This window comes from Sciurus carolinensis, chromosome 1 (assembly GCF_902686445.1).
Source record: "Sciurus carolinensis chromosome 1, mSciCar1.2, whole genome shotgun sequence".
Lineage (NCBI taxonomy): Eukaryota > Metazoa > Chordata > Mammalia > Rodentia > Sciuridae > Sciurus > Sciurus carolinensis.
This window is the reverse complement of record NC_062213.1, coordinates 10,600,996-10,613,001: the sequence shown is the minus strand read 5'-3', so window position 1 is coordinate 10,613,001 and position 12,006 is coordinate 10,600,996. Positions and strand designations below refer to the sequence as shown.

Sequence of the window (12,006 nt, the reverse complement as noted above, 5' to 3'; positions counted from 1 at the left end):
TATCTGTGTCATCTGTAAGTTCTGTTTTTTTTTTTCCTTCTTTCTGTTTAATCTTTCCTTGAAGCCTTCAACGAGTTTTTTCCTCACCCTACACCACACAGACCTTCTGAACTTCCTAAACCGGCCTCCACATGGGCCCCAGACAGGCTGGCTGTGTTTCAATAGCAGGGATCTCTCGTGAAGAGCGGAGGCCAGCCAGGCCCTGCTCCAGAGGAGCTCGGACTCTTAACGCTGCACTTAGGACCTCAGCCCAGACCCCAGATGCCCTCCCTGCTCCTCATCCAGCATGGGGCTCCTGGTGCAGGACACGAGCGCATAGGTCACAGAGGGCCGGAGCTGGTGTGCTCGAGCTGCCCAGGAGTTGGTCTGCAGATGCCACCCTCTTGGATTCTGTGATACTGGGGGCAGGAGGGGAGCGAGCCTCCAGCAGCAGGTGAGGCCTCCACGTGAACACAGCGTGAGAGAATAATAATCCACCCCATTCTGCCACTCCAAGGTGCAAAACCCACCCCTGGCTCCTGTCTCCTGCAAGAAAAATGTAAATGTCTAAGTCTTGCTCGGGTTCATGATCGGGTGATGGTCTACCTCCCCAACCCACTTCCTGCCACTCCAGGCCCTCACCCACTTTCTCTTCCGGAATATAGACCCATGTCTTGTTCTGAAACTTCCAGGCATTACAGAGTACCATGATTTTTCTCCTTTCCCTCTGTGGGAACATCCCTGCCCAGAGTGACTGTATGGGAACTGTTAGCCTGCTGCCATCTCACCTCACCACCTCTTCTGACTTCTTCCAGACCTCCTGTGCCCAGGCCCCAGGACACCTGTTAGCACATGCTGCATCCCTGCTGAGGGATTGGAGGCAAGGCCCAGGCAGCCTCACTACTTTGTTGGTTCCTGATGAGGTTTGTGAACAGATGCGTGAGTGGGTGAGTGACATGAGCACACAGCACCCAGTCCTGTGGTCCACAAATGACGGTCCCACACAAGAAGACAGAGCTCCGTGCCCTGTGCTGGGAGAGCAGGAGCGGGAGGAAGGCCCAGCCAGGGGCTCCCCTGACTGAGGAGGATCAAACCCTTGCAGGGGAATTCTGAGGGCGCTGCGTTTCCTTTCTGGCTGCAGAACCTGCGGGACGTGTTCCTGCTGACGGGCAGGAGGACAGAGGAGCCATTCTGACGGGGCTCAGCCTCTGAGGCTGAGCCGAGGCCGAGACTCACTGCGCAGTGGCGACACTTACACTTGACTGCGTGGTCCACGCACACCACCGGGGACGCGGGGAGCCTCCCCAGCATGCAGCCCAGCCTCCTCACGCGCTCCAGGCAGCAGTGGTGGGACAGGCAGCACCTAAGACCACAGAAGCCCTTTACTCCTGGGGTGCCCCAACAACCGGGGACCCTCGAGGCTGTGCCCGCTGTGGTCGTGAGAGAAGCCAGTGCCTCTGCCCAGTGCACATGAGGTGACTTATAGCCACCCAGTGTGGCTGCTCCAGGCACCTACAGGGCAGCATCGATCACTTTAGACGTACCCTATTATTTTAAAATTTTATCATACTTTTATTGTGACTGTGTTGATGGCAAATATGGGTGATTTGCATATTTATTATGGCAATTTTCCAAAAGATGGAAATAGAAGTCTTCAAGAAGGGGTGCTTATTTTTAGTTTGCACGAAGGACCCATGTAGGCTAGCAGTGACCCCACCCCATCCAACCTTTCGATCCTGCCTCCTTAGGGCACTCACTCTCAGCTGAAGGAGAGCCCAGGGAGTATCGTAAGCATAAAGAGGTCCCATCTGTAGAGCAGGCTCTGCATAGAGTGAGCGGGGCCTTAGTGAGCAGCTGAGACTGAATCTGTCTCGTCTGCAGACCTGCCCTTCTGCCCTGAGGTAGCCTCACAGTCTCCAGCGTTGGTATCAGATGGACATCCTAGGACTCTGGTGATGGCGGTAGCCAAATAGGGAGCTACAATTGCTGCCCAAACATCCCTTTCCTAACACTTCCCTGCCTTTTTCAAGACTGGTTCCCTTTGAAGAACACAACCCAAGCAGGGTTGAGTTACAGACTCAGTTTTTTGACGGGGACGTGCACTCTCCACCTGCCATGGGCAGGGTGATTCCCAAGAGCTTTCTCTTATCAGCTCTGCTTTTGGAATGCTGCTCAGACTCAGACGGAGGCTTCCTCTTCCATAGTTTCCTATTCCTGTGTGTTTACTGTGTCATGTGTTATTTTCATTTAATTTTCTGTCTCGCACTTGGCAAACTTCCATGGGCCCTGAGCGGTATTGCTTTGCTGAGTTGCAGTCATTTCTGTACCACCATCACCTCGCCTGTGCCTGGCACAGAGCCAAACCTCAAGAAATGTGGGCTGAAGGTACACACCAATGAGTGAACGTTACTTAAAGAACGTGTGAAATCAGAATTCTTCCAAAGGTGATGGGTATAAAATTAGGCAGCTAAAAGTTGCTGAGAAGGTCATTTCAATGGGACCTTCTGAAGGGCAAGCCAGGTGGAGACCCCGATTGTACATGTTGGCCATTGCAGAAGAGATAGGTCCTTGCAGACCAGCCAGCCCATGGCAGCTGAGCAGTATTGCAGGGTTGCTAGACTCCCAAATCAAAGGATCTGGACCAGCCTGACTTGGCCCTTCCCCAGATGAGTGACAAGGCAGCCTTTGCGCCCCAGCCGCTCCTCAGGAGATGGGCCCACACACTACCAAGCCTCCTGCAGCAAACTCGTGGTGCCTGAGGCAAAGTTCAGCGTAGCCATGGCCTGTTAGCTCTCGCTGCTGCAGATGGCTTGCCCCACTCGCCTGCCACCCTCTGCCTGCCATACCTGTCCAGGGCATCCCTCGGCTCGCCTCTCCCTTCTCGTCCACAGTAACAGCCGTAAGATTCAAATTCCTCGGGGCACCGGGACGTCAGACAGAAGAGCATCTCTCCAAGCGGCAGCATCACCTGCGTGTCGTCCCCGCTCCGCAGATGCAGGAAGGTGAGTCTGTCACAGACTGATTGGGAACAGGGACTCTCAGGAGAATGTGGGCAGAGTTGCCAAGAGGAGGACAGTGTTCCAGGTTGTGTGAGGACCACCCTGGGTGGCACGAGGAAACCTGAGGGGGGCTGTGGCTTGTCCCCTCCTTGGGATACGCTGTGTCACAGGTTGCAAGTCTGCCCCCTGGCTTCTATGGCACTACCAGACTCTTCATGAGATCTCCCTAGGGATGGGGACTTCTTGGGACCAAGGATGGTCTTCAGGCCACATTTCATGGCTGGGCAGAGTCGAGCATCTGAAGCAGTCCTGTCTGCCCTCCGGGGCCTCTGGGCCAAGTTAGGCTAGCACAGTGGGTGGCCGTCCCTTTCTGAGCCCGGGGTTTCTTTCCCTGTGCCTGCCCCTTAGTCTCCATCTCCTACCCTCCCCTCTGCCTACAATTTCCAAATGCAACTTCCTCCACAGCTGTGCACTGCACGCCAGGGAGGGTCAGTTCAGACTTAACCAGGCCTCCTCGGGACCAGCTGACCATGGCTCCTCCAGGGGCAGGGCCTTGGATAAGGCGTAAGTCGGAAGGGGGACGAGGGCGAGGATTATCAAAACCCAAGCGCTTCACTCCTTCCAGGAAACCCTGGTGTGGACTAGGTCAGCTCTTTCCTTCTGGGCCAGCAAAGGCAGAGCTGGGGCAGCAGCAGGCCGGGGGTGGAAGGCCCTGGCTCCGCCCAGGCTCTGCTTCACGGCTGTCACAGGACTTTGAGTCACAGGGGTTCCATAAGGGGGTGGATGCCCCGCAGTCACAGCAACACCAGAAGCTGGCAATCAGATGAGGCAGCCGAGGTGCCCTGTCGACAGCCTAACCACAGGACCTCAGGATGGGAGGACGGCCACTCCTCCGGCTGCCAGCCTCTGCCTACCTTTTCCAGTTGCCTCCTCGGGTCCACTTGCAGTGGATGGCACCACTAACCGCGAAGATTCAACGCCAGCAGGGACAACGGTGACCTCTTCGGATGTAGCAACCACCTCTGCAGAGCCTACAATGCACACCTTGAGGGTTAAGATTCCAAAAGTGGCTCAAGGAGGGGTTTGCAGGTGGACCAGGCGTCTCTGAACAGGAGCTGTGGGACAGTGTGCCTCCCCCTGGGCTTGCAGACAAGGCAGCAGATGCTCGGTCCTGGAGTTCTGCGTGAGGATTTTCAAGTGTTCTCGGAGGCCCTCGCACTGACCAGAGCCTGCGCTAGTCCTCAGGGGTGGCCCCTCAGGCCTGCTTGTCCTGTGAAGGCCCTTCAGGATGCCCCCACAGAGTGAGCAGGCGAAGGGAACCGAGGAAGGAGCCGCCTTGTGGTGCAAGGTGCAGCCAACCTGCCTGTCCTGAGCAGCCCGCAGGCCTCCTCTCCCGAGCACAGCGTAGTGTCAGGTCCTCCCACGTGACCTGCAAGTCTGCCTGGTCATGCCTTTGGTCCGGTAATCCTATCTCCCAGCATCTATCCTCACAAGTTCATCAGAAGCAGACGGGCATAAAGTGCGTACCTACTATTCATAATAACACAATGTGGGAAACGACTGGTTAAATAAGTTGTTTCTGTATAAGGAGACATTGTACAGGTGCCACAACTCACGTCACAGAAATGTAATGCCTACCGTCACAGCGAGTGTGGGGGCCCTGCCTGTGCTCTTTCAGACACACCTTGGCTGCAAAGCGTGCACATCGAGCCATCACAAATTAATTTTATTTATGCTCATAGAAATGATAGAGGGAGGTTAGAAAAAAAAATCTTCAAACATTAAAAGCATCTATGTGTCATGGCATTATGAGTGATTTAATTGGAACTGAATGTAATTTTCTGTATTTTTCAGAACACATTTCTTTACCAGACACCCTCCCATTTATTTCTTCCTAAAGAATCTTTTGATTTTATTTGTGTCCTTTCTTTATGGACAGGAATGTAAAAGTAAATTGGTTTCTTTGATTCCCTTCATTTGGGGTGTGGCCCCAAGTCTCACCTGGAATGCTTTGAATTCATAAATGTTTGGGGTCAAAGGCAGGAGGAGCCAGGGGTGCTTACCTGGAGGGGGTGTGGCCAGAGCAGCCTCTGTGCCTTCTAGGTCTTGGCCTGGCTCTGGATGAGGAGAGAGAGGAGGGACAGGGTGAGCGCTGACCCAGCCTGGTGACCTGACGCCTCCCCACCCCTTGGGCACAGGAGGCCAAGCACTCTTCCCATTGCCCCTGGTCTGCCTTCCGCTGGGAGGGCTCCTGGAGAGCAGAAGGAATCAGGGTCTCTGTGGAGCAGAGGACCCTTGACTTAACATAGGCTCACGGTCCATTCAGCTGCAGCGTGTCCTGCTGCATGCAGGTGAGTTTGTCGCAATACCCTGTGAATGTGGCTTCTCCAGAATTTGGAGGGCAGAATGACTAAAAGAAAAATTGCACTTTTGACCAGAGACCATGAAGCACAGAGGCAGCAAATGCATGATCGACGTTGCTGGTTGCTGGAGTCCAGGAAAGCGTGGAGTCTTGGCTTCTCTGTAAGGTGAGTCGTTGCTGATGGCTTTGTGACACTTCTGCATCTGACATGGCGAGAGGGCTTTCTCACTCTGACTCAGTGACAACCCGTGAGTTGGCAACAGCATGCTCACGCTCATTCAGAGGGGACACGCAGGAGAGTTAGCCACTCTCCAGGCCCCAGAGGTGGGAAGAGACGGGGTGCAAACCCAGGCCGCCTGGCTGACTGGCTCTTCAGCACTGTGCTCGGTTACCACTCCACTTCCTGCGGGACCACAAGGAGCCGGAGATGCTGAGCAAAACTGTGGGAAGGAGCCACCACCGTCAGTCCAGTGTGTGCACACACGGACGGTGGCGCTGTGGAACACCAGCCTCCAGAGGGTGCGTGCTCCATGGAGACAGGGCACCTGGGCAGACTGTCCTCTTCAAAAACAAAATGTGCAGACTCAGACCAAGGACCGAGCCGAGCCACCTGGGCAAACTAAGCCACCCTCAGGGCTTCTTCTTCTGTAACGTGGGGAAAGGAACCAGCCTGCTAGGACCAGCCTCGGACCAGCCAGAACTCATTCAGAGACGGACAGGCAGAAGGAGCTCAGAAATACACCAGCGTGTTGCAGGCACCCAGCAAAGCCACTGCCCAGGGTCCCCTGGCTTTCTAATTCACTTGGAGTAACTAGCAGGTCCTTAATTTCAGTTACTTGTACTTTTGAAATAAAGGCTCCACAGTTTTTGATCACCACAAGCAAAGTAAATGGCCAGGTTAATTCCACTGAGAAATTCTGACCTTGATATTTTTAGGTGAGACTGTGTTCTGTGTCAGTCTTGAATGATGGAACGAAAATAGTTCCACAGCCTCAAGTTGGGGTCAGAGACCAGGGCACCAGGTCACTCACTGAGTGACCTAGAACTCTAAGCTCCCCGGGCTTCAGTGTGCTGCACAGTCTGTAAAATGGTTATACTAGTTCCTCTGGGCCCTGTCAAGAGGTCACTGGTCACTGGAACAGAACACATGTTTGGTGGCACTTCTCCACCGGACCCCGCCTGCCTCCTTCAGGATCTGTCTGCTTCTGTGTCCTCAAGAGAGTGATCAGCCTGTCGTCCCTGGTCTCAGCAACCACTGTGAAAAGAAGCTGCCCAGCTTCAGTTATGGATCCAGCTAGCCGAGCCCAGCAGGGGTCACCTGTCAGGGCTGAGGACGGAGGAGCGAAGGCCCAGGACCACGTGACCGGGTGTCTGCACACCAGGGCTCCGGTAGGTTCCCAGTCAGGAGATAAGGCCAGGCCTTGTTTAGGCAAAAAGACGAGGGGGCAGCCTCTTTGGGAGTGAAGGAGCATTATTTCCCCAGGCTGGAACTGTCCTTGTGGAAAGGCAGCTGTGGAGAGAAGCTGGTCTAGATGTAAGGACACGTGCCACCCAGCTGTGCGGCTTGGACACTGACTCTGCATCTCAAGTTATTATCTTAAAACGGACGTCATAGCAATTATTTCACAGAGTCGTTTGAGTGTGAATACAAGGATATATTATGAGCAAGTCTTCCAGGGTTCCGCATGGTTTGCTGTGTTTTTTTTTTTGGTGCCAGGGATTGAATCCAGGGGCGCTCAACCACCGAACCACATCCCCAGCCCTATTTTGTTTTTTATTTAGAGACAGGGTCTCACTGAACTGCTTAGCGCCTCACTTCGACTGAAGCTGGCTTTGAACACGTGAGATTTCTTGCTGTTTTTTACAGTCATACCAAGTTCCTGGCAGATGCTGGTCCAGAATCTCCCGGACCTGCTCTGACCTGATCCTCAAGCCACACTCAGGGATAGGTACAACCCTGCCTTTGCAAGTCTTGGTCAGCATGATCCAGTCTTCAGCCTGATTTTGTTAATGGAGTTTTAATGCAACACAGCCACGCCCATTCATTTACACATTATCTGTGACTGCTTTTGTGTTAAAATGGCAGAGCTGAGTAATTGCAACAGCAATCCCACAGCCCACAGAGCCCTGAATCTGCACTCTCAGGACCTTCACAGAAGAAGGTTGCCAATCCCTGCTTTATACAAATGAAGAAATCAAAGCTCAGAGAGGTTAGACCACTCTTCCAAAGTCCCACAGCTGAAAAAATGGAAGGGCCAGGATTTGACCCCAAGTCTACCTGACTCTAAAACCCAATGGTATCATGACAAGATGGGAAAGACAGTGACAAGTTGCTTCTTTTCCTCACAAACTTTCCTACCTGCACTTGTTTCCGACCCACATTCAGGTGGCCCTGTCTGGAGGGACTCAGGGGTACTGCCAGGCCCCAGGTGTAGAGTGTGTGCGGCGGGCACGTGCATCTACTCTCCAGCTGGACCTCAGACACCGCGAGGAACCTCATTCCTTTCCCTCTTTCCCAGACAAAACCCACCATGGTTCCTTCCCGCCCCCGGATGAGGATAGTTAAAGCTGAAGAACTCAGACTTGGAGAGTGCTCCAGGCTGGGTTTTTCATGGTCATCTCGTGGGACCAGGATCACACAGCGGTTCCTCCAGTTGGGACTGAATTTACCCTGAAGAGAATGGCAATTCTCACCGTCCATCATGCTTGGCATGGTTACTGGGTAGGAAAGAGAGTGGGGCTTTAGCTGGGTGGTATTTTCTCTTCTCTCTGAACAGGGACCCAGAGGCAGGGCTGTCTGGGAGCTGTTGGACGAGATGCTCTTGGCCACTTAGCGGGTGGCCAGGAGGGAACAGCAACGTGGCCTCTGCTCCAACCCTCCTGGCCCAGCACCAGCTGCCATAGAAGAGGGAAATGGCAGCCTGCAGGGAGGCGGTGTGCAGTGACCTCCCGAGGGGTAGGCTTGCCTGATTGGGAAGCAAAAATACGGGACACCCAGGTAACTCTGGATTTCAGATGAACAAGAAGCCACTTTTTGGTGTTCTCTCCTGCAATCCTCGAAACACACTCATACCAGGAAGGTGTCTGTCTGAAATTCAGCTCTCATGGCTGAGCCTGCTGCTCTTCATTTGGGACTTGACCAGGGATGGGGACCGGAGGGTGAGGGAAGGCTGAGGAAGCAGAGAAGAGATGTGGGGTCAGGAGGAACCAGGGAACTCTGGAATGCACTTGGTTAGCTCCACAACAAAGCAAGCAGGGTAAATTGTAAGGAAGCAGGTGCCAGCAGGTTGTGAGCGGCACAATTGAGATGAGGGTATTGGGGGTCCACACTGGCCCCCTTTGCTCGCCTTCTCCTGAGATGGCTGTCAGGCTGGAATCTGTGAGTTCTGCAAGAACCACTGGGGAAAGAGATACCCGGATAGCACTGACCATGCAACATGGCGGCAGGACCAAGTGCAGAGTCTAGAACGAGCTGGGGACGGTGGGACCACGGGGAGAGGACTGAGCATGGGGTGGCCAGGGGGAGCTGTCCATCCTGTGTGAGGGTGTCCTTGCCCTCCTACACCTCCCAGAACAGGAGCCACCCAGTAAGGCCCCAGCTCAGGAGGAACCGCAGAACTGGCGGTGTTCCAATGGGGAAGGTGGGCCCCATCAGACATGGGCAGAAGGCAATGGGAAGACCACAGGTCCCAGAGTCTCCAATGGCAGCCCAACTGCTCAAGAGGGAGCAGAGATGGCAGAGGACTCAAGCCCTCTGTGGATGGCTGTGGACTGAGAAGACACAGATACAGCATGCATACCCACAGCTGCCTGTGTGTACACCCTTATAAACCCATGCACACACACCTATACATACCCATGCACACACCCCCACGTTTTCTCTTTAGCAAGCCCTGCACACCTAGTTCTGAAAGAGACCCCAACCCCAGGAGAGAAGGGATGCTCTGCCAAGGTACACCTGGGACCTCTCCTCCCACCTTCAGGTGCCCAAAGGTGTCAGAATTGAGAGGTGATGGAGATTCTGGTGAGCTAGGACTGGCAGGCATAAACCTGGCTCCTATCTTTTCCTGAGACCCACATTTTACAGTAAGAATTGCCATTTGCTTGGTTCAGTGGACAGTGGTTGAGAATCAAACCTGTCCTGAAAAGACACATGAAAACAGCTTCCCCTTCTAGGAGCCTGGGCTGAATCCAGGCTGCTCCTTCTGCCCAGCTCTGGTCAGCACATGGACGAAGAAGGGGACAGACAGGGAGGTGGCCCGTCTGTCCCTGGGAAGTCTCAGTCACCACGTACCTGGGAAGGGCCTTGCTACTGGGAGCATCAGGTCCTGTCCTAGACCTGCCACAGGCCAGGGCTCTGACAATAGAGCAAGAGAAAGAACTTGGGATCTATGTCCCCACTGGATTAAGGGGACACCTTGATCTGATACACATACATGTCCATTTGTGGAGCCACCAAGAGTCCATTAGCAGGGGACAGAGTGTGTCGTTGGCTCATTTGATGTTGGGTGTCTGCACTGGGCTTATCAGAAGTAATCCTAGCCAGGGGAGGCAGGGACGAGTCAGGCGGCAAGGTTGCTCCAGCTTCTGTGAGGTGGGCTTAGTAAGGGAGAGGTGTCCACCCGCTGTCCTGACCCTCAGGGCGGTGCTCCCAGAAAGAGCCAGCTCCCAGGAGGCCTTACCTCCAGGCGGCAGGGCGGTGGTCTCTCTCCTGCTGCTCGTCTCTGGAAGGGAGGTGCAGGGGACTCTTGAGGGAGCGGGCGGGGCTTGGTCGGAGGTGCTTTGCTTGGCCCCTGGGGATGCCCCCCACTGCCTCGGGGGCCCTGCTTCCTACCTGGAGTCTGAGCCAGGCACGAGGAGGAGTCCAGGAGGTTCAGGGAGGAGTTGATGCTGGCCTGAGCCAGGCACTGGATGGCAGCCTTGTCACAGGTGCACAGCAGGTGCCCACAGGGGTCTGCAGACTCTGCACAGAGCAAGGGCACAGCAGGCAGAGATCCAGTGGGCCTCAGAGGTCACACGAGCTCACAACGGAGCTCCCACTCTGCCCCAAGAGGCCGCCACCCTTCCCACCTTCCTCCTGTCACTCATGTCCGTGCCACGGTCTTGGAGGACCCCACAGCAGTCACAGCAGCCCTTGACCTCACCCCCCACAGCGTCAGAGGCAGCCCCGTGGGCTGTGCCTTCCGTGGAGTTAGTCTGGTTCTTTCTCCACAGCTCCACGCCACCACCCCGGCCAAGCCACTGTCATCTCCTGCTGATGGCAGCGGTGGCCTCCCACCTCGGCCTCCCTCCTGCCCCTCAGTCCAGTGTGTCCTCGTTGGAAGCCGGAACGTCGCTTTAGAACTCAGGTCAAAATGTGGCTCTTTGCCACTTGCCAGCGTAGCCTAGCACCAGCCCTGCCCAGGCCTTTTCCTGACTCATTGTCCTCCACAGCTCTTGTCACCACCTGACATGCCATGTCACTTGTCTCTTGTCCTATCAGGGTCTAACAGTCGTGAGGGCAGTCTGGCAGGTCAGGAGGTCCCCACACCAAGGTGACCGTCCCTGATGGTGTAGGTGCTCACACATGGATGGGCGGGTCCTGTTTTCTGTGCTCACGGGCCCCTTGCCCAGCACCTCCCTCCATCCTTCATGATGCTCCCTGCCCCGCTCTGTCCTTGTTGCCTGGACTTGGGAATCTGCCAACCCTGGGTCCAGTCCTGGTGGCCCTGCCACGTGACGACTGTGTGACCCTGGGCAGGTTATTTAATTTCTCTGGGTTCTCCCTCTCTTGTCTGAAAACTGAACAATTGTCCCCGTCTTGTAGTCTGTCAGGGGGTCCGAGTTGCTGTGCACAAAGACCATGCAGCACAGGCGTGCACTGAGGTGGCTCTAGCCTGGTCCCAGCAGGCCGTCACCTCTTCTACTTCTGCCAGGATTTCTGGAGACATGGACGTGATTCCTGGACAAGATGGAGAGCTGAGTCTGACCCTGTGCCTGGTGACTCTTGCGGACGACAGCCGCCACAAGTCTCATGCACTCACCCCACTTCCGTCTCCACGTACGTCGCTGAGTTCTTAATGTACGCCAGTGACAGCACAGGCCTTGTTATGAACTCGCCTAACTCATCACCGTCTCTGAAGTAGGTTTCCTCCTCCCCATGTTGAGGCTCAGAGAAGTTGAGTGATCGTCCCACCCAATGTTACACGATGCAAAGGCAGCAAACTAATTGCCCCTCGCAAGCCCCCAGGGTTGCTTCGATTATAAAATTGTAAATCTGACGATCTGCTGATGAACCGTGGCTTCAATTTAAAGAAACATTCATTGCACATCTACCCTGTGCCAGGTACAGATTCCACCCACCCAGGCCTCTTTTCATGACGTTGCCAATGGCAACGATGACACAGGGACCCAGGACCCCTCAGCCAACCCAGGCCTGGGTCTCTGGTCTCAGCCCCAGGATGCAGCAGATGCTCACCGCAAGTGACCTCCTTGCTGACGCAGTCGACGTTTGTGCTGAGCCTGGCGGGGTCCTGGAGACAGTCCACCTCAGAGGCCTCCTCATAGCACCTGCGGTGCTGGAAGCAGCAGCTGCGGCAGAGGCAGGGGTCGGGGCAGGGTTAGGACCGGGGAGAGGCGGGCAGCCCAGGGTCACCTGCATCTCTGATGACCCCCAGCCCCAGCAGC

The 12,006-nt window shown here is 55.1% G+C and overlaps 1 protein-coding gene across 1 annotated transcript in view; it reads right to left on the bottom strand.

Moving 5' to 3' along the window:
- The window catches only part of Oc90 (otoconin 90), a 32,561-nt gene that overhangs the window by 1,090 nt on the left and 19,465 nt on the right, over positions 1-12,006 (bottom strand). The window contains exons 5-12 of the mRNA XM_047520947.1: positions 11,798-11,910; positions 10,175-10,303; positions 10,023-10,064; positions 8,688-8,738; positions 5,042-5,095; positions 3,893-4,009; positions 2,826-2,997; positions 1,236-1,342 (exon numbers count right to left, since the gene is read on the bottom strand). Coding sequence (XP_047376903.1) covers positions 1,236-1,342; positions 2,826-2,997; positions 3,893-4,009; positions 5,042-5,095; positions 8,688-8,738; positions 10,023-10,064; positions 10,175-10,303; positions 11,798-11,910 — 785 coding nt within the window. The remainder of the gene's footprint in view (positions 1-1,235; positions 1,343-2,825; positions 2,998-3,892; positions 4,010-5,041; positions 5,096-8,687; positions 8,739-10,022; positions 10,065-10,174; positions 10,304-11,797; positions 11,911-12,006) is intronic.